General features: G+C 42.7%; 1 protein-coding gene across 5 annotated transcripts in view; it reads left to right on the top strand.

Annotated features, from left to right (window-relative positions):
* LRRC7 (leucine rich repeat containing 7) overlaps positions 1-22,591 on the top strand; it is a 525,647-nt gene that overhangs the window by 414,020 nt on the left and 89,036 nt on the right. For all 5 annotated transcript variants that reach the window (XM_077450492.1, XM_077450494.1, XM_077450490.1 and 2 more), the window contains 5 exons: positions 3,197-3,321; positions 13,516-13,719; positions 15,764-15,886; positions 18,452-18,563; positions 19,284-19,449. In XM_077450492.1, the coding sequence (XP_077306618.1) occupies positions 3,197-3,321; positions 13,516-13,719; positions 15,764-15,886; positions 18,452-18,563; positions 19,284-19,449 (730 nt within the window). The remainder of the gene's footprint in view (positions 1-3,196; positions 3,322-13,515; positions 13,720-15,763; positions 15,887-18,451; positions 18,564-19,283; positions 19,450-22,591) is intronic.

Here is a 22,591-nt window from a genome sequence, read left to right as displayed (position 1 = left end):
TTTGAAATTACAAATCCCATCATGCTTCTGCCTCTAGGAGTCATGCCTGTGATTGTTAGGGTCTTGCAATATCTCATGGGACTTGTAGTTTCAAAACAGCTGGAGAGCCAAGGTTCCCTACCCCTGGCCTAGGCCATCTTTATGTAGAGCAACAATAATTTTTTCAGATCCTCAGAGAGTTCTTTGCCATGAGGTGCCATGTTGAACTTCCAGTGACCAGTATTAGAGAGTGAGAGCGATAACACCAAATTTAACACACCTGCTCCTCATTAACACCTGAGACCTTGTAACACTAACGAGTCAGGGAAAATTGCTAATTGGGCCCAATTTGGACAGTTTCACTTATGGGTGTACTCACTTTTGTTGCCAGCGGTTTAGACATTAATGGCTGTGTGTTGAGTTATTTTCAGGGGACAGCAAATTGACACTGTTATACAAGCTGTACACTCACTACTTTACATTGTAGCAAAGTGTCATTTCTTCAGTGTTGTCACATGAAAAGATATAATAAAATATTTATAAAAATTTGAGGAGTGTACTCCCTTTTTTGCGATACTGTATGTACAGCTGCAAGCCCACATACAGAGGGTATGTAGGAAGGTACTGAACAGGTTGTGACATTACAGTGCAGGCTGTTATCCTAGAGAACTTGGGGTGCCGCTCCAGACAAACATCCAACTCTGGTAACTGGCAAAGGAGCCCGTCCATCAGTGCTGCAGCATGCACTGGAAAGGAAACACCGCTAAATACCATGGCCTGGGTGGAGTGAGGCTGAAGCTGTCTTGCTGATTCACTTTTCGAGCCAGATTGGTGTGCGCCGGTGTTTCTTCCTGTCTATTACAATGCAGGCAACACATATCTATGGATATCAGCGGTCCTCCAGATGATCAAAGACAAGGAGAAAAAAAAGAATTAAAGTGGATGTAAACCCGAAAAAAATGTTTGATGTCATAATGTAGAGTATAAGATTTCCTATCATTTGAGACCAGTCTTGCCACAAAGAGTTAATCCAGCTCTGAGCAATCCTCTTTTATTGTTCAGTGAGATAAATCTTGACAAACAGAGAAAAACTTTGTCAAATCCTCCCCCTTGCTGTGAGTGACAGGTGATTTACATATCTCCTGCACTAGCCTATGAGACTTGCATTATTTTTTAATTCCCTCCCCCACTCCTTTCTTCTGCTGCTCTGCAAGGATTGGCTGTTCCACACCTCAGCATGATTAGGCATGCTGAAGTCATGTGGAGACTTTTCTGGGTTTTGACTGGATGTTAGAAATCATAGCAGAAGTTCAGTGTAAGAAATGCACAGGAGAAAATGCATGTTGATAAGGGGAGTGTAGAGGTGGGCGAGGAGTCTACTGACATCACGACTCCACCCACTGAGCCCTGGAAAACAGACCCACCCACAAAATCTGCAGTTTTTAGGGTCCCATAGCAGACAGAGGGGAGACATTTGACAGATAAGTATTCATGCAGGAGGCATGTATGTCCTTTTAGATAACCAATATTGCAGTAGTTTAGAAAGGATGAGAGTGGGTTTACATCCACTTTAAAGTCACGAGAGAGAGAGTTGTAGTTAGTTGTAGGTATGTGAAAAGTCCATAAAGACATGGATGAGTGAGTTTAGGGTGGAGGAACATGACTGTCCTGCACGGAGTCCTTACCTCAACCCAATAGAACACCTTTGGGATGAATTCGAGTGGAGACTGAAAGCCAGGCCTTCTCGTTTAATATCAGTGTCTGACCTCACAAATGAGTTACTGGAAGAATGGTCAAACCTTCCCATAGACACCCTACTAAACCTTGTGGACAGCCTTCCCAGAAGAGTTGACGCTGTTAAAGCTGCAAAGGGTGAGCCAACTCATCAAGTGAACATATTTTCCAGCACACCATGGATCAGCACTTCTGTCCAAGGATTTATTTTATTGAGAGAGATCACATCATAGAAATAAGTGCCACATTTCGGAGCCCCTTCGTTATCACATGCCTGACGAAGGGGCCCTGCGCAGCTCCGAAACATTGCACTTATTTCTGTGATGTGATCTCTCTCAATAAAAGAAATCCTTGGACAGAAGTGCTGATCCATGGTGTGCTGGTGAATATGTTCACTTGTGTTTGATGTTTCCAGGACCCAACTGGTAATCCCTACAGCACCCACCATTTTAAGAGCCATACTTTCCAGGAACGTGTGCGATAGGAATATTGACAAGAGTGTATAAAGGCAGGTGTCCCAATACTTTTGGTAATATAATATATATATTATTTACTAAGGACTTACCCTGTTTTTTAGGGGTGTTTCCTTGTGCAGCTGCGGGCGGTGGGGTTTTTAGATTATAATTGTCCAATTATATTATATTTTATTTTTTATTTGTGGTATTACTTAATGTTTGTATTTTTTGATATAATAAAACTACATATACATGGAGATTATGCCTAATTGTTCCAGCATGGGGGAGGGGGGGAGCAGAGCAGAGAGATGCTGACTGATAGTCCTGAGAACTGTGCCATCAACTGTGTTCGATTGCTCGGTTCTCAGTGTTAGAGATGCTGGGGGACCGATGCTGCATCCACCTAGGTAAGTATGCATCTTAATAAAAAAAAATAACACTTTCATAATTCGAATTTTTTTTTTTACAGTTTTATTATAATCATTTTTTTTATAATTATATGCTTTATACTTTGTTTTGCATTGTTTTTGAACATATTTTAATAATTTGATATTTATTATTATTATATTAATATTTTTTGTACCCGCCTTGCATTGTTTTTGAATGAATTATAATAATTTTATTTTTTACATTTTCATTCTAATTGCTTATTATAATAATGTTTTGTACTCGCCTTGCATTGTTTTTAAACAGATTATAATCATTTTATTTTTTGTTATTTTTTTTTTATATTCCACCTATGCTGATCAACTCGTGGTTTAAAAAATTGGGTTTACATGCGGTAAAATGTCTACTTTTGTATGCCAATCATTGAACTGAGAGCATGGGGAAAAAATTGCAATTTTCATCTGAGACATGAACATATTTCCTAGGAAGCGATGAACTCTAGTAATGTAGGACAGGGATTCTTTCTTTTTAGAATTCTTGTATTTGCAAAGTGTGACAGAAGAAAATGTGTTTTTGGCAGCAGTGAATACATTGACCGTAGGGCTACATATGTAAGTGACAACGTGGCCGTTACATTTCAGATTTCCAGTCGGATAGCGATAGCTTTAACCCCACGCTCTGGGAGGAGCAGCGACAGCAAAGGATGACGGTGGCATTCGAGTTTGAAGACAAGAAGGAGGAGGAAGAGGGCCCCGGAAAAGTCAAGGTTCGTACAATGTTAACCTTCTAATGAAGAATCCATTTCCCTCTACAGACCTCGAATTGGGCCATTTGCAAACTCTTTTGAAAAGCTCCCCGACCATTAGTCATGTTAGCAAGCAAGTATTCCTAAAACTGATTTTAAATATTACGGTATGTCCTAAATAATTCTCGTTTTTCCTTTTTCATTTTGTGGAGGTTTTATATCCCTTTCATGCCTAATTCTATTCCTGAGATTTGTTGCTTACAAGCTAAAATCTGGATTTTTTGCTACAAAATTACTAGAACCCCCAAACATTATATATATATATATATAGATAGATAGATAGATAGATATAGATATATATAGATAGATAGATAGATAGATAGATAGATAGATATATATATATATATATATATATATATATATATATATATATATATATATATATATATATATATATATATATATATATATATATATATTTTTTAGCAGAGACCCAAAGCAGGGATATGCAATTAGCGGACCTCCAGCTGTTGCAAAACTACAAGTCCCATCATGCCTCTGCCTCTGGGTGTCATGTTTGTGGCTGTCAGAGTCTTGCTATACCTCATGGGACTTGTAGTTCTGCAACAGCTGGAGGTCCGCTAGCTAATTGCATATCCCTGCCCTAGAGAATACAATGGTGATGGTTGCAATATTTTATATCACACAGTATTTGTGCTGCAGTCTTTCAAACGCACTTTTTGGGGAAAATAGACACTTTCATGAATAAAAAAAAAAAGTAAAAAACAGTAGAGTTAGCCCAATTCTTTTTTTTGTATAGTGTGAAAGATGATGTTACACCGAGTAAATAGATATGTGACATGTCATGCTTTGAAATTACGCCCGCTCGTGGAATGGCAACAAACTACCTAAAAATCTCCATAGGCGACGCTTTAAATTTTTTTTACGGTTACCAAGTTAGAGCTACAGAGGAGGTCTTTTGCTAGAATTATTGCTCTCGCTCTTACGATCGCAGTGATACCTCACATGTCTGATTTGAACAACGTTTACCTATGCGGGCACGACTTCCATATGCGTTTCCTTAGCATATGTAAGCTCGCATGTGCAGGGGCGCTTTAAAACTTTTTTTTTTTTTTTACATTGTCACTTAAAAAATTCTGATCACTTTTATTGCTTTCACAAGGAATATAAACATCCCTTGTGACAGTAATAGGTGGTGACAGGTACTCTTTATTGAGGGATCGGTGATCTAGAAGACCCCAAATCCCTCCTTTGCATTTCAAAGTATTCAGATTGCCAAAAATGGTGATTTTGAATACTGTGATTTTAAAAAAAAATAATAAAAATCTGCGCCATTGGCAGCTGAGTTAACCAGAAGTGACGTGACGTCGTGACGTCGCTTCCGTGTGTTTATATGGAGGATTGGAACAAAGCCATTTCCAGATTTATTTCAGTCTTACTCTAGCGGAAGTGCGTGAATCTCAAATTAGGTCTCCCGGTGGGACGGGAGGCCCAGGAACAGCGGCAGATGGCGGCGATGGGGGGCATGTCCCCTCCCGTTCATTTGGGATAACAACCGAGCGACTTTTAGGCACATCACTTGTTTTCCCTAAAGAGCCAACCGCCCGCTCTAAAAAACTGTGCCTTACCCAGGTATAGCCCCTTAAAGCCGAGGACGCATATGTGAGTACAGTTGGCGCTAAGGGAATATACAGTGGGTAAAATAAGTATTGAACACGTCACCATTTTTCTAGGTAAATATATTTCTAAAGTTGCTATTGACATGAAACTTACACTACATGTCGGTAAACAACCCATGCAATCCAAATATGTTCAGAAATCAAGCTATGTGTCATAAAATGGAAATAGAAACAGAGGTGCAAAAAGGCATGGAAAGCCAAGACACCGGCTGAAATCTATTAGTAATTAGAAAGCAATCCTGCCCCTAGTCAGTGCAAATTAATATCATCTGGTTCAGTCTCAACTGATGGCCTATAAGGAGGTGTTTTGTTACCAAGGTGGCACACAAGAAACATCTTATGATGGGTAAAAGCAAAGAGCTCTCTCAAGGCCTTTGCAACCTCATTGTTGCAAAACATACTGAAGTCATTGGTTACAGAAGGAATTCTAAACTTCTGAATGTTCCAGTGAGCACTGTTGGGACCATAATCCAGAAGTGGAATGAACATAATTTCATCATAAACAGGCCACAACCAGGTGCTCCTCCCAAGATTTCTGACAGAGGAGTGAAAAGAATTTTCAGAAGAGTTGTCCAAGAGTCAAGGACCACTTGTGGTGAGCTTCAGGAAAACCTGGAATTGTCAGGGGTCGTAGGACCCGATCTTTAGTAGAGACCGAGGACTGTCTTTGGCAGCTCGATCACTGTGGTGGGAGCATGCAGTGAGCATGCTCTCAGAGCAGAAAGCTCCGCTACCCATGGATTAATATGTGGGTCATGCAGGCGTTAAAGTCCAACCACTTTCCGAACGCACATATGCGTTAATGTGAGTGGCGAGAGGTTAGAGGCCAACTCCACCTGAAATAGCTGCTACAGTTTCGGCTTTGATACACCCACTCCCATAAGGCACTGTAGACATGTCACTGGAGAAGTGATCGAGGGGGTGTACATCTCACCTAGGTTGCTACACAGTGTGAGATGGTAAATCCAGGATGGATCAGTTTCTCAGCAGCGATATGCTGCTGAGTTGTTATTTAATTTTGCCGGGCCTGGGTTTATATGGAATGGCAGGTAGGTTTGGTAGAGGGACCTGTCATTCCACATCCCCCGATCCAGTTCTGGGTTTGGGATCAGGTGAGCTTTGATCCTAATTAGCCTGGGAAGCTAAAGGCACTGCAGGGTCTGCAGGTGGTTGCTCTCAGCCAGGGAATGAACAATCTGTGTGTTGAAGGAAGCTGCAAGCACAGCCACTGCTGGAGCTAAAACTCACCCTGCGATATCCAGGCGAAAGACGCTGTGTTTGTAAGTGTCAGATAGGTGAGCAGAACCTGTTAGTAAGCGCCCAGCCGGGCTAGGACTTTTATTTTTGTTGTACTTAGAAAGCACGGTGTTGCTGTATATTTTGTTTGCTGGACTGTTTGTACCACGAATAAACGCCAAGATCTGCTTTATAAATTCCAAGTCTGCTGTGAACTGTGTCCAAACACACCCTACCCCGGGAAGATCCCTTACAATTGGTGGAGGTAGCGGGCAACACGTTTGCTAGGGGCAACGGTGTGGACAGACTTGGCTACAGCTGCTGATGTCCTGGGTGAAAGCTGTAACTACACTCCAAGAACAGTCCAGCAACATGGAGGAGATGCTGAAGCAGTTTATGCAAGTGAGTTTGCAACAACAGCAGGCTCAGACAGAGGCCAATAGACGACATGAACAGTCCATGGCTGAACAACAGCAGGCGCAGACAGAGGCCAATAGACGACATGAACAGTACATGGCGGCACAACATCAGATGCATAAGGAAGAGTTGCAAGCTTTGCGCCAAAGCCAACAACAACTTATCGAGCACCTGATAGTAAATCGAGAGGCGCCTGTGGTTGCTAATCCACCCACAATGGAGGGAGCCGCTCCAGAGATTTTTTTTGGGAGAAGGACTGTGCAGAAAGCGCTGCAAAAGATGACTGCTGAGGACGATGTTGAGGCCTATCTAACAGTATTTGAGCGCGTGGCTGAGCGAGAGAAGTTACCAGCCGCTGAGTGGGCAGAGGTAATTGCGCCCTATTTAACAGGTGAACCTCAAAAGGCCTACTATGACCTCAGTGAGCAAGAGGTTAAGGACTATACTCGGCTAAAAGAGGAGATACTTGCCCGACTAGGAGTTACTACTGCAGTCCGTGCCCGGAGGGTACGCAACTGGAGCTACAGTCTGGACAAATCAGCGAGGTCCCAGATGTATGACCTAATCCATTTGGCAAGAAAGTGGTTGGAGCCAGACACTTCTACTCCTGCACAAATCCTAGAGAAGGTCGTGATGGATCGCTACCTCCGAGCGCTTCCTACTGACCTGCAACGCTGGGTGGGACAAGGTGATCCTAGGAACGCAAACGAACTTGTCAACCTTGTGGAGAGGTTCCAGGCGACTGAGGACTACCTCCGTGATGTTCCTGCAGCATCTTCACCTCCCCGGAGCGCCAGATCTGTGCCGTCAGCTGGTAAGAGACTTCCATCTATTGGGGGAGTGTGGAGGGGTGCTGATGGGGGGAAAAGCGCTCAAGTGGTGTCTCAGGGACAAAAGACTGGTGATGGTCCCGGGTGGCTAAGGGGCTCTGAAAAGGACTCCTTGCCAAAGAGACCAGGCCCTATCCAGTGTTGGAGATGCCATGAGGCGGGACACGTGTCTGCCCATTGCCCTCTTACCTCTGAACCCATGGAATGTGACGCTAGCCGGCGTCAGTCGCTATTTGCGGAACCATCTTGTGCTGCAGTTCCTGGACTAGAGACTGAACCGCAAATCTGCAACATCACAATCAATGACTTTCCTGTTAAAGCGTTAATGGACTCAGGAAGCCTTGTAACCTTGGTGCATGCTAGCCTGGTGACTGGGGACTTAGAGTCTAAAAAGCATATGAGTGTTGTGTGCATACATGGTGATACAAAAGTGTACCCTATAGTGCTGGCTAAAGTCGGGACTGAACAAGGCACCGTACAATATGAAGTGGGTGTGGTTAAAAACCTCATGCATAATGTAATATTGGGGCGCGATTTTCCATTATTCTGGGCTCTTTGGGAAAAAAGAAAAATCCCCAAAAGGAGTGAGGATACCTCTAAGGGGGTTGCCTTGTCCACTGTGAATGATAAAAATGTGCAGGATGAAAATGATTGTTTTCCTTTGCAGGTCCTGGCTGGGGAGGAGGAGGCTCCTCCCACTGAGCAAAATATACTAGACTTAGAGGTGTCTAGCGATAATTTTGGGACTGCACAATTACAGGACCCCACTCTCAAAAATGCGAGAGAGCAGGTTGCTGTTATGAACGGGGTACCTCAGGAACCAGATGCTGAAAAAAGATTTCCACATTTTTCGGTGACTAATGATCTTTTCTATAGAGTCAATAAGGTTAAAGAAGAGATTGTGGAACAGCTTCTGGTACCTAAGCCGTACCGGCGTCAGGTGCTTGACATGGCACATAACCATGTTCTTGGGGGACACTTGGGGACTGACAAAACGCGAGAGAGGGTTCTCCAGAGGTTTTTTTGGCCGGCCATATATGATGACATTAAAAAATACTGTGAGTCGTGCCCCACATGTCAGGTTAGTGCCCCAGTGTCACATTTTCGCAGTCCTTTGGTTTCGCTCCCTATTATAGAGGTGCCTTTTGAGCGTATTGCCATGGATTTAGTGGGTCCCATTGTAAAGTCAGCTAGAGGACACCAGTATATTTTGGTAGTCCTGGATTATGCGACCCGCTATCCTGAGGCTGTACCCTTAAGAAACACTGCATCTAAAACAATTGCACGTGAGTTGTTTTATATGTTCTCTAGGACTGGGATCCCCAAAGAAATCCTAACTGACCAAGGTACGCCATTTATGTCGAAAGTAATGAAGGAATTATGCAAACTATTTAAAATCTCACACATCCGTACCTCTGTGTACCACCCCCAGACGGACGGATTGGTGGAGAGATTTAATAAAACTTTGAAACATATGTTGAAGAAAGTGGTGGCAAAAGATGGTCGTGACTGGGATCATTTATTACCCTACCTCATGTTTGCTATTAGGGAGGTGCCCCAAGCGTCCACAGGGTTCTCACCATTCGAGTTGGTCTATGGTCATCACCCTAGGGGTCTACTGGACATTGCAAAAGAGACATGGGAGAATGAGTCCACCCCATACAAGAGTGTTATTGAGCATGTAGCACAAATGCAGGACCGTATAGCCACTGTAATGCCCCTGGTAAGGGAACACCTCCAGAGGGCTCAAGAGGCCCAAAGTAGAATTTACAACCGGTCCGCAAGAATCAGGACATTCAACCCAGGCGATAGGGTCCTTATACTAGTCCCCACTGTTGAGAGTAAATTCTTGGCGAAGTGGCAAGGTCCTTATGAAATTGTTGAAAAGATCAGTGAGGTGAACTACAAGGTGCACCAACCAGGTAGAAGGAAGCCTTTCCAAGTTTATCACATAAACTTGATCAAGCCCTGGAAAGACAGGGAATCCTTGGTGGCGACAAATACTGTTAATGATTTGTCACAACCAATCCCTCCAGTCAAGGTAGGTGATACTCTATCAGTGTCACAGAAACAGGAGGCTCAGGAATTTTTACAGAAAAACAAAAACAAGTTCTCTGACCTCCCAGGGCGTACACACCTCATCCATCATCACATTGAAACTGAGCCTAGAAGCAGAGTAAACCTTAAGCCCTATAGGATACCGGAGGCACGTAGGGAAGCCGTATCTGCCGAGGTAAAACGTATGCTTGCTCTGGGGGTAATTGAGGTGTCACAGAGTGAATGGTCCAGCCCAATTGTGCTAATCCCAAAGCCCAATGGAACTTGGAGGTTCTGTAATGATTTCAGAAAGTTGAATGAGATCTCCAAGTTCGATGCGTATCCTATGCCCAGGGTAGATGAGTTGATTGAGAAGTTGGGTAACGCCAGGTACATAACCACTCTCGATCTCACAAAGGGCTACTGGCAGATTCCACTTTCTGGTGAGGCTAAAGAGAAAACTGCATTCTCCACCCCTGATGGGCTATTCCAGTATGTAGTGATGCCATTCGGGTTACATGGAGCGCCTGCAACTTTCCAGAGGTTGATGGACTTGATTCTGCGACCACATCGTGATTACTCAGCTGCCTACCTCGATGATGTGGTCATTTTTAGCCCTGATTGGGAAAGTCACCTCTGTAAGGTACAGGCCGTGTTGGATGCCATAAGTGATGCGGGGTTGACCATAAATGCCGAGAAGTGTGCTCTAGCCCTAGAAGAGGCCAAATATCTGGGCTACATTATTGGGAGAGGGTTGATTAAGCCACAGCTAAATAAAATTGAGGCAATACAGAATTGGCCTAGACCCCTGACAAGGAAACAGGTTAGAGCTTTCCTGGGTATTACGGGGTATTACCGTAGATTTGTGCCGAACTTTGCCTCAGTTGCTGCTCCACTAACTGACTTGACAAAGGGCGGAAAGACAGCAATGGTCACGTGGACCCCAGAGGCCGAGAAGGCTTTCCAAAGCCTTAAGTCTGCCTTGTGCCAACCACCTGTGTTAGTTACCCCCGATTTCAGGCGAGAATTTCTGGTCCAGACAGATGCCTCTAACACAGGCTTAGGTGCAGTACTCTCACAAGTAGTGAATCGTGAGGAGCATCCAGTGACGTACTTGAGTAGAAAACTAACCCCGGCCGAGAAAAATTATGCCATTGTGGAGCGAGAATGTTTGGCAGTAAAGTGGGCCCTAGAATCTTTAAAGTATTACTTGCTAGGCAGGAAATTTAAGTTGGTGACAGACCATGCCCCCCTAACATGGATGAAGTTAAACAAGGAGAGAAATGCAAGAGTGACTAGATGGTTTCTCTCCCTACAAAACTTTAATTTCACGGTGGAACACAGGCCAGGGAAATTACAGGCAAATGCTGACGCATTGTCAAGGGTAAGTTGTCTGTGGGGACAAAAGGCTCAGCCCTCCGGTCTGAAAAAGAGGGGGGGGATATGTAGACATGTCACTGGAGAAGTGATCGAGGGGGTGTACATCTCACCTAGGTTGCTACACAGTGTGAGATGGTAAATCCAGGATGGATCAGTTTCTCAGCAGCGATATGCTGCTGAGTTGTTATTTAATTTTGCCGGGCCTGGGTTTATATGGAATGGCAGGTAGGTTTGGTAGAGGGACCTGTCATTCCACATCCCCCGATCCAGTTCTGGGTTTGGGATCAGGTGAGCTTTGATCCTAATTAGCCTGGGAAGCTAAAGGCTCTGCAGGGTCTGCAGGTGGTTGCTCTCAGCCAGGGAATGAACAATCTGTGTGTTGAAGGAAGCTGCAAGCACAGCCACTGCTGGAGCTAAAACTCACCCTGCGATATCCAGGCGAAAGACGCTGTGTTTGTAAGTGTCAGATAGGTGAGCAGAACCTGTTAGTAAGCGCCCAGCCGGGCTAGGACTTTTATTTTTGTTGTACTTAGAAAGCACGGTGTTGCTGTATATTTTGTTTGCTGGACTGTTTGTACCACGAATAAACGCCAAGATCTGCTTTATAAATTCCAAGTCTGCTGTGAACTGTGTCCAAACACACCCTACCCCGGGAAGATCCCTTACAGCACTAATACTGCACTTGCTTTTACAGGGCCTTGAAAAAGTATCCATACCCCTTGACATTTTCCACACTTTGTCATGTTACAACCAAAAACGCAAATGTATTTTATTGGGATTTTACTTGATAGACCAACACAAAGTGGCACATAATTGTGAAGTGGAAGGAAAATGATAAATGGTTTTTAAAATGTTTTACAAATAAATATGTGAAAAGTGTGGTGTGTATTTGTATTCAGCCCCCCTAAGTCAATCCTTTGTAGAACCCCCTTTCACTGCAATTACAGCTGCAAGTCTTTTTGGGGATGTCTCTACCAGCTTTGCACATCTAGAGAGTGGCGTTTTTTGCCCATTCTTCTTTGCAAAATAGCTCAAGCTCTGTCAGATTGGTTGGAGAGCGTCAGTGAACAGCAATTTTCAAGTCTTGCCACAGATTCTCAATTGGATTTAGGTCTGGACTTGACTGGGCTTTTTTAACACATGAATATGCTTTGATCTAAACCATTCCATTGTAGCTCTGGCTGTATGTTTAAGGTTGTTGTCCTGCTGGAAGGCGAACCTCCGCCCCAGTCTCAAGTCTTTTGCAGACTCTAATGCCGCTTACACACGTCCGGAATTTCCAATGGAAACAGTCCGATGGGAGCTTTTCATCAGATTTTCCAACAGTGTGTATGCCCATCGGTCTTTTTCTGTCAGCATTTTCGATGGTCTTTAGATTGAGAGCCTGTTCTTAATTTTTCAGATGGAAAACCTTTCTATCGTGTGTATGCAATTCTGACACGCAAAATTCCGATGCATGCTCAGAAACAATTCGACGCATGCTCGGAAGCATTAAACTTCCCTTTTATAGTGCCGTTGAATGTGTTGTATGTCGCGGTGTTATTGACCGGCGGAATTTGGTGTGACCGTGTGTAGGCAAGACAGTTTGAGCGAAATTCCTGTCAGAATTCCGACGGGAAAACCATCAGAGCTTTTTCCCACAGGAATTCCGATCGTGTGTACGCGGCATAACAGGTTTTTAGTTAGGGGTATTAGAGTAAAGGGGGCTGAATACAAATGCACGCCACACTTTTCAGATTTTTTTATTTGGAAAAAAATTGGAAAAGCATTTATCATTTTCCTTCCACTTCACAATTATGTGCCACTCTGTGTTGGTCTATCACATAAAATCCCAATAAAATACATTTACATTTTTGGTTGTAACATGATAAAAATTTGGTAAATGTCAAGGGGTGTAAATACTTTTTCATGGCACTGTATTTCACTATATTACATTATGTGCAGTCCGTCAGGAATGCATGACAGCATCATTTGGTTTTGCAATGACCATGGCCAGCCAGGAAATATGAATCTCGCTGGGATATCTTGCCATGGGTGTTGCCTCGGGAAATAAAAAGCCCTCACGTGTTTGCAGCCAAGTAAAGCTGCGGTACCAGTTTTGGGTAGAGTCGCCCTTTAATTCCTCTGGAGTTTCCTAGGCAACGGCATCGTTCCTGAATGCTGACTTTATTTAAATATAGAATTAATTTTGGAACGTTGAGATATCTAATTGAACACTTCAAGTTAAATACTTCTTTTTTTTTTTTTGCGCTTATAACGAGGCTCAACAAATTACACCAACCCGCTAAAACCTTGCTGTTTATGGAATCGTTCTGTGATATAAATAATCAGATAAGTCTTTTATGTAGCTGGGAAAACGAGAGCATATGTAAATTTTAAAATGAACAGAGTCTGCGCTCGTGTTAAGTACAGTAATTATAAGGACAAAAAAATGTTCTGTCTGAAAAATAGCTACGTACACTTTTTTCCCCCGAGTTTGTTTCTAAAAGAAACAGTAATCTCAAAATTCTATTTAATCTTAGGCCTGGTTCACACCTATGCAGGTTGCAGTTAGCATATTCCAGGTGCATTTTTGCGTAAACATACACTTTAATACTATACTTCTCACAATTCAGGTTGAGATCAATTTGAAGAGGTATCCAACTCCATATCCAGAAGATCTGAAGAATATGGTGAAGTCAGTCCAGAACATGGTTGGGAAAAGTCACAGCTCCTCTCTGGAGAACTCTATTCCACCTCCCACACCGAGTGTGGAGCAAAACCTCAAGGAAAAATATGAGCATAAGTGGCCAATGCCCAGCAAGGAGATGAAACCCGAGGTGAAGGGACAATTGCATTTAAAACTTACTGGTTTTATTTTCCATTCAAGTAAACCTGATTTTAACTAAAACATTTGTAAATTTTCATCATTGATGAGGTGCAGGCTCCTTCTGATGGTTGTAAGTCCTGGTGCTAGTCTTCAAAGTTATCCTTGTGTCCCAAATGAGCTACCGTGGAGAATAGGCCTAGCCTAATTATGAATCCTCAATTGTTTTCCAAGCTTAGATTATGCCTTGCCCCTCATGTTTTTAAAGTAGAAGTTCAGCCAAAACACTAACGCTAAATCTACTTTCAGCCACATTCTTCCAAATCTATCTAACCCTGTAAAGCACAAATTGATATACACACCTTTTCTGAAGCCGGTCTGGTCTCCAGGAGCGGATGTTATGTGCAAGAGAGAACCGACAATGGCTGGGAAGTAACACCACCCCTAGAGTTACTGTGATGGACCATCCAGCACTCAGCTAAGTCAAGATATAGCATCCCCCAGTCTAGAGCCAGGTATTATAGCTGAGCACCCAAGAACTAGACGACACTAGCTTAGGTGCAAACTGTAACTGACTGTATTGTAAACTCACACAGAATCTATATAACACACAAAATCAGATAAAAGCTTGATCACTTTATGCAAACAGTAAGATAATTAACATAGCTAAAGAACAGCCAACATAAACAGTAATCGAATTAAACAGTAAGCCAACTAGTCACCTAGACAAGCCTAAGTGATTCAGTGCCCACCCAGACCATTCGGCACCAGTTCCCAGTAAGACCTAATGCTGTCCAAATCTCTAAAGGATAAGCAGACAAACAGAAACAAAAGGTGACTCAATTAACAATGGGAATCCACACTTAGGAGTCACACAATTGAGAAATGATACTAGCTTAGTTGAAAACTGTAACTGGCTGTATTCTAATCTCACATAGAATCTATATACCACACAAAACCAGATAAAAGCTTGATCACTTTATGCAAACAGTAAGATAATTAACATAGCTAAAGAACAGCCAACACAAACAGTAATCTAATTAAACAGTAAGCCAACTAGTCACCTAGACAAGCCTAAGTGATTCAGACCGTTCAGCACCAGTTCCCCAGTAAAAAGGCCTAATGCTGTCCAAATCTCTAAAGGGTTAGCAGACAGACAGAAACAATAGGTGACTCGATTAACAATGGGAATTCACACCTAGGAGGCACACAATTGGGAAATGATACCATGGGAAAAAGACACCTTAGTAAACAGATTATAGCAGGAGACCCCGGCATCAGGTTGTTTTGAGCTGATTATATTAGCATCTGCTCCTAGTCTCACAGGTTAATGCAGTCATTGCTGATTTGGGCACACAACATGGACCCGAATCTGAAGTAAGACCACTCCAAGGGTCCCTCAGGCACACACCTCCCAAGAATGGAGCCCCCTCAAAAGCTAGGGCCCATAGTCAGTACAAAGACGACCTTGCAGTCCCCTCCAAAAGCCCCTGTCCTGGTTGGGTCTGTTACAGTTACTATGGGGCTACCATTGTCGGCTACCTCTTCTGCACACTCACACACACTGAAGTTGTCAATGACAGCTCAGCATGGGACCGGACCAGAGTGGCTTCAGAACAGGTAAGTATAGTGATTTCTTCTTTACAGTGTTAGATTAGGCGTAGAATGTGGCTGACAATATGTGTAGTGTTAGTGTTTAGTGTTAAAACTTTTTGGTTTACTTTAGGCTCCACCATCTATCATTCAAATACCAAAGTCTCTCCTCCCCAAAAGCATTTCATAGTTGAATGATAAGGAGGAAGGGGCAAGGCCAAGAGGAGTTGGGGCTTATTCTCAACTTGGCCAACGCTAAAGGCACAGTCATCACCTAGGATCCCGGAGGGTTACCCAGTAACACAGAGATTAGCTTGAAGACTAGCACAGTTGCCTGCATTGAAGATATCTGAGAACCATTTTAAGTCAGGTTTACTTTGACATAGGGCAGTAATATTATGCAAAAATAAAAAGATTTCAATTTATAATCTTCTCTTCTGTTCTACACAATATTGCATATTCAGGTGCCAAATAGGGAACACAAAGAATTCCAGAAGAGCCAAATGTCCGAATCAAGTAATATTCGCAGTTATTCTTTGGATGTCCCTAAGAGGAAGGAAAAAGAGGAGCATTCAGAAAGATCCGAGGTACTTGCCTTTTTTATTTTAATTGTATACAGCCCCAACACGTTGCCCCCTGCCTCCAGGCCCCATAGCAATTGCTTTGGCCTATTGTGGCTATAGAGACATGGTCCTCATGAGTTATGACAGCTCTAGAGTTACGGCAAGGAAGGAGGACCTTCTACACCCAAGGTTGATACCTGCTTAAGGTTGTCACATGTTTGCTTTAAAAGCAAATAAAAATGTGCACCAGTGTGCTAGAATTTGTCACAAGGTTATATCAACCACATGTGTATTTTCAAAGGTCCTTCAGATGAATGTTGCCTTGGTGTAAATTTGCCTTTATGTGATAAAAACTTGACACCAAACATAGGACAAGAGCAATCAGGATAAGTCGCTAAGCTGCTAGCTCCTGTTAGCTAAGCATGTAAGACTCATATGTTTGGCTAGTTAGCAGTGGTTTATTAACAGCATATTTTTATGCCACCCCAAGGGTAGAGTTTTTATTTTATGCTTGTTCTAACTATAATTATATAATCTGTAATACATGAGAAATTCATAGTGTGCACTGTTACCATTTAAAATTTAATTACGTAGTATGTTTGTTTTACTTAAATCTCTTACATACCCATGTGCCTCCAATTGTTTGCTCTTATCAGTGAAGTTTGTAGAGTGGGGGTAATGGGTAATCCTAATTAATACACTCATATTTGTTCATTTGGGAAAGAGGGAACGCGAGATATCCGAAATAAAAATTGCAATGCCAACTTTTTGGTAATATCGCTTTAACCTCTTCAGCCCCAGAAGATTTTATGCCCTTTCTAACCAGAGCACTTTTTGCGATTCGGCACTGCGTCGCTTTAACTGGTAATTGCATGGTCGTATGACGTTGCACCCAAACAAAATTGATGCCCTTTTTTTCCCACAAATAGAGCTTTCTTTTGGTGGTATTTGATCACCTCTGCGGTTTTTATTTTTTGCACTGTAAACAGAAAAAAGAGCGCCAATTTTGAAAAAAAAGAATTTTTTTACTTTTTGCTATAATAAATATCCCCCAAAAATATAGGTTTAGGCCGATATGTATTCTTCTACATATTTTTGGTAAAATCGCAATAAGCGTATATTGATTGGTTTGCTCAAAAGTTATAGCGTCTACAAAATAGGGGATAGTTTTATGGCATTTTTATTATTTATTTTTTTATTTACTAGTAATGGCGGCGATCTGTGATTTTTATTGTGACCGCGACATTATGGCTGACACGTCGGACAATTTTGACACATTTTTGGGACCATTGTCCGAACGAACGGCCACACACAAACGGACTTAGTCCATTCGAAAGTCTGTTCATTTTGAACGTGATGACATAAGACGGGACTAAAAAAGGAAGTTCAATAGCCAGTAGCCAATAGCTTCCCTTGCGTCGTATTTGGTCCGTCGGACCAGCATACAGACGAATGGTTTTCCCGATAGGAATTGAGTTCGTCGGAGAGATTTCAAACATGTTCTATTTTTTGGTCAATCGGATTTTCTTTATGAAAAAGGATCGGATTAGCCCACACACGATTGGATTGTCCAACGGCCTGATTCCGTCGGACCTAGTCTGCCGGAAAGTCTGGTCGTGTGTACGCGGCATTACACTTTAAAGTATACCTAAAGCCAGGGGCGGACTGACCATTCGGGTACTCGGGCACTGCCCGAGGGCCCCATGCCACCAAGTGGCCCCATCAGGGTTGCCAGCCTCAATAAAACCAGGGACAGTATATATATCCCAAGATTATAGCTGCCCCACCTCTCCAATACCTTTCAGTGTGGTATGTGTATTCTGTGTGTGTATACGGTGTGTATATATTGTGTGTCTGTGTGTGTATACTGTATGTGTGTCTGTGTGTATACTGTGTGGCCTCGTAATCTATTGCCTGGGGGCCCCATAATCTCCTATTGCCTAAGGGGCCCCCATAATCTTCTCCTATTGGCCGGGGGCCCCATAATCTCCTATTGCCCATGAGTTGTTAGTCCGCCCCTGCCTAAAGCTAATGTTTTTAACACAGTGGGGAAATGGTGAAACACCGATCAGCTTTTTAGCGCTGTTTGTGTCCCAGCAGGAAAGAGAGATTCACCATTTCTTCTGTTTTCACCAAGACAGAACATGATAGCAAAACTCCAAAATTTTACAATTGCCTTTGGAAGCTGAGGAAAGATATTCTATCAGAGACACCTGTTCTGGTGACAGCCATCTAATTGGGGATTGCCAATAATTTTCTAGACACTTCTTCTCACTTCCTGTTGTTTATCTTTAACAGGAAGGGAGGAAAAATCTTTACAATGGAACACAATACCAAAAATTGGCAATTGTTTTAACCATTATAATCGTTATAACCATTCTTTATCCAAAGCGAAAGAAAAAGTTTGGGCTTTAAAATATGCAGCCAGGTTTTGTAAATAAGTAGGAAGTGTAGGGTAGTAGTTGTTACACTGGAAGGGTTGGGCTGCAGTGCGAGCAGCTGATGACCCTTTAGATATAGCCCCTGTTTTTAGATGAATGATATAGTTGTGCAGGCAAGGAGCACCGACACACATCTTTGTCGCTTCAGGAGCCTTTTGGACATCGTCCAGCAGAAATGCGGATTGCTGAACTCCGTCCGTCATTAATCGAGGCGCCTCTGTACCCTCCAAAACTTGTTCTTCTTGGAAAAGACAAAAAAGGTAGGAATGTCATATTTTCTTTATCATAATTTTTATGTTATGGTTCTTTATAAGTTAATCAAAATGTCCTCAAGCCCCATACACACTATCAGTTTTTCTACTGAGTTTTTCCTTCGGGTTTACCAAAACCATGTAGTGCAAGGGCCTTCCTGATTGCATACACATTGAAACTCCTAAGGTTTGACCTCATATTATATGGTTTTAGTAAGGGTCCTTTCACACGGGGTGGATCAGTTCTGATCCGCCCCGTGGATATCCGTATGCTCAGCGGGGATCACTCCGTCGATCCCCCGCTGAGCAGGAAGAGGACAGGTCCGTCTCTGCACACTGCGCAGGGACAGACCTGTCACAGCGCCGCTCTCCCCTATGGGAGATCGGATGATGGCGGACCGCAGTGCCCGTCGTCACCCGATCCGATCCGCAGACGGATGGAAAAATAGCTTTTTCCTCTGTTACACTTTTTCAGATCGGAGCGGGTCGGATGTCAGCGGACATGTCACTGCTGACATCCGACGCTCCATAGAGCTCTATGGAGCACCCGTTCAGGTCCGCCTGAAAAACTGACAGGCGGGCCTGAACGGAACGTCAGTGTGAAAGGGGCCTAAATCTGAAGGAAAAAGCAGAAAAACTGATAGTGTGTATGGGGGCTTCAAAGGCAACATAGTGGAGAAAATTTGAATTGTACCAATCGATGATTCTCTTTGTGTTTAACCCCCACAGAGTCTACAGACGAGTCAGAGATGGATAAACACCATCACAACAGCGTGTCTTCGGGGACCTATTCTGACTACTCCCCTTCACAGGCATCATCCGCATCCTCCAACGCACGCGTCAAAGTGCAGATATCCGCTAAAGAGGCAGTAAACAGTTCATTGTGGGGTAACAGGTCTGTCCAACCCTCATATTTCCTTACTGACATCTGCATGCTGAACACAGGAAACGCATACATGGGCACTAAGGGCTCATGCACACAGGACATTTTTACAGCTGCTGTTAGGGGCGTCTGACATTTTTTTTCTTTTTGCCTATAAATGCCTCTCCATGTTAGCCTATAGGAGTTATTTATGAAAGGCAAATCCGCTTTGCACTGCAAGTGCACTTGAACGTGCAGTCGCTCTAAATCTAAGGGGTAGATCTGAAATGAGTGGAAGCTCTGCCGATTTTATCATCAAATCATGTGCAAGCTAAAATGCAGTTTTTTATTCTCCTTGTATGTCCCCCTCGGATCTACAGGGACTTTACTTCCAAGTGCACTTTAGGTGCAAAGTGGATTGTCCTTTAGTAAATAATCCCCTATGTGTCCATGCACACATAAACTGTCAGAGGCGTTTGAAGCCATAAGCGTTTAGGGCAGGGATATGCAATTAGCGGACCTCCAGCTGTTGCAAAACTACAAGTCCCATGAGGCACAGCAAGACTCTCATGAGGCATGACAACCAGAGGCAGAGGCATGATGGGACTTGTAGTTTTGCAACAGCTGGAGGTCCTCTAATTGCATATCACTGGTTTAGGGGTTAGTAGAAGAAAACGACAGCCTCTGCATCCAGAAGCAGTAAAATGAGCTGTAAAAATAATAAATGCCCCTAAACGCTGCTGTAATAAGCTGTTAGCCTGTGTTTGGCATTTTTAGGCATTTTTACACCATTGGTAGGCATGCAGCGATACCATTTTTTTTACAATGAGTACAAGTACCGATCCTTTTTTTGTTTTAGTACCCGCCGATACCAATTACCGATACCTACCACAACTGTTTTGTTTTAACTTCAGCTGTCAGCAATGGTACAAAGCATTGAAAATGTATTTACAAATTAAATAAATAGATTTTTTTAAATGTAGCACTTTTTCAATGTGAAATGTGTAAATATATGTTAATATATGTGTAAAAATATTCACTAACAAAGCAAACAAAAAAAAAAGTTTTAATTGCTTATCGTTTATAAAATAGAAATGAAATAATAATTAAATGGAGGAGAATAGGGAGTTAATTAAGGCTGATTAGAGTAAATTAAGGGTTAATAAGGGGTTTAACAAGAACATTTGTTCATCCCTTTGATCTGCAGATGAAGAAACAGAAATATACAAAAAGAAACAATGTTTCAGGGCTGAGCAATGTTGGTAATAAACATTGCGGCTGTTTTTTTGTTTTGTTTTTTGTTTTTTTTGACAGCTCCAGTTACGGGACTTCTTTTATGCCCCTTTCACACAGGCGGACCATTCAGATCCGCCTGTCAGTTTTTTCAGGCGGATCTGAACGGTCGCTCCATACAGCTCTATGGAGCGTCGGATGTCAGACCTGTCCGCTGACATCCAATCCGCCCCAATCCGATCCGCTCCGAAAAATCCAGACGGATGAATGTCCTATTTTCCATCCATCTGGCAGATCAGATGAAAACGGACAGGCGGCCTGTAATTATCCGATCTCTCCATAGGGGAGAGCGGACTCTCTGACAGGTCCGGCCCTCCACAGAGTGCAGAGACGGACTTGTCACCCGCCAGTTCAGCGGGGATCAACGGAGCAATCCCCGCTGAGCAAGCGGAGGAGTAATAACGACTTGTGCAAATAATCGGTATCAGCACCGCTACTGATACCGATACTAGTTTTGGTGCAACCCTAATTATAGGCAGTGTTTTTTCTGAAAAGAAGCCAAAAAACGTTAATGCCAAAAAACCCGGAAAAAAAAGCCCATAAATGTTATTCAAAAACGCGCCTAACAGCACGCTTTTAATACTGCTTTTTCCTGCCAGCAGCGCTGGCGTTTTTTAAACGTCCTGTGTGCATGAGCCCTGAAATTTGAAGTGTATATTTTTCTGTTTTGAATCGAGTATGGAAGAATTAGAAACTGTTTTTCATTGCTGTCTGTCCTTGCTGGAGAGTATCACCCTTTGACACATTAAGGGGATTGTGTACCTACCTATTCAGAATAAGTAAAGTCATACTAAAGATATAGTGTTTCATTTTCGTTATCCCTTGTATTTATGCATAAAGATCATGCCACTGTATTTAGTTTAAGCACTTGGCCTCCAGAAGATTTACCCCACTTCCTGACCAGGCTATTTTTTGCGATACGGCACTGCGTTACTTTAACTGACCATTGCACGGTCCTGCAACGCTGTACCCCAAAAAATATATAGAACTTTCTTTTAGTGGTAATTGATCATGTCTACGTTTTTAATTTTTTTGTGCTATAAATAAAAAAAGGCAGAAAATTGTGAAAAAAAATATATTTTTTTTTTACTTTCTGCTAAAAACACATCCAATACAAAAATGTAACAAATCGCATTTCTTCATAAATTTAGGCCAATCTGTATTCTGCTAAATATTTTTGGTAAAAAAAAAAAATCCCAATAAGCATATATTGGTTGGTTTGCGCAAAGGTTATAGCATCTGCAAACTACGGGATGCATTTATTTATTTACTATTAATGGCGGCGATCAGCGACTGCAGTGGGACTGCAGTATTGCGGCAGACAGTTGGACACTAACTGATACTTCTGAAACTTTTTGGGTACCAGTGACACTAATACAGTGATCAGTGCTAAAAATATGCACTGTCACTGTACTAATGATACATTGTTAATGTTAACATCAGGGGCACTCAATGGGTTAACTGTGTGCCTAGCCTGTATTTCTGTGTATTTTGGGAGGTTATTTTACCAGGGGAAGACATGGGCCCTTGTCCCTGCTTTGCAGAGACACAGGATCCATCCCTTCCCTCCTGACAGAACGGTGATCTGCCTTGTTTACCACCATTCTACCTCTGTGCCAGTGAACATCAAGTCCACATTACCCGCCAATCAGCTCCCACTGAGCAAGCCGCCCAAGCTGAGGTGCCGCCTTGTAGCAGTAAAACTGCTATAGGGCGGACTTTAAGTAGTTAATATAAAAAATTTTTTAGTACCTTATATTTTATCATTGCTGTTCGGCGATCATGTGACATTTCTCAGGTCTTTCCCATTGTCAGGGAAAGAGTTTTCAGCGCTGTGCTGGTATGCTCTATAGCAGCAGAGGACTACTGATTGGTGCTGTGC

The sequence above is a fragment of the Lithobates pipiens genome, unplaced genomic scaffold, assembly GCF_037356315.1.
Source record: "Lithobates pipiens isolate NorthernLeopardFrog02 unplaced genomic scaffold, aLitPip1_a1.2 Scaffold_23, whole genome shotgun sequence".
NCBI classification, from domain to species: Eukaryota; Metazoa; Chordata; class Amphibia; order Anura; family Ranidae; genus Lithobates; species Lithobates pipiens.
The sequence above is the reverse complement of the archived record's forward strand: the minus strand, read 5'-3'. Positions and strand labels throughout refer to the sequence as shown.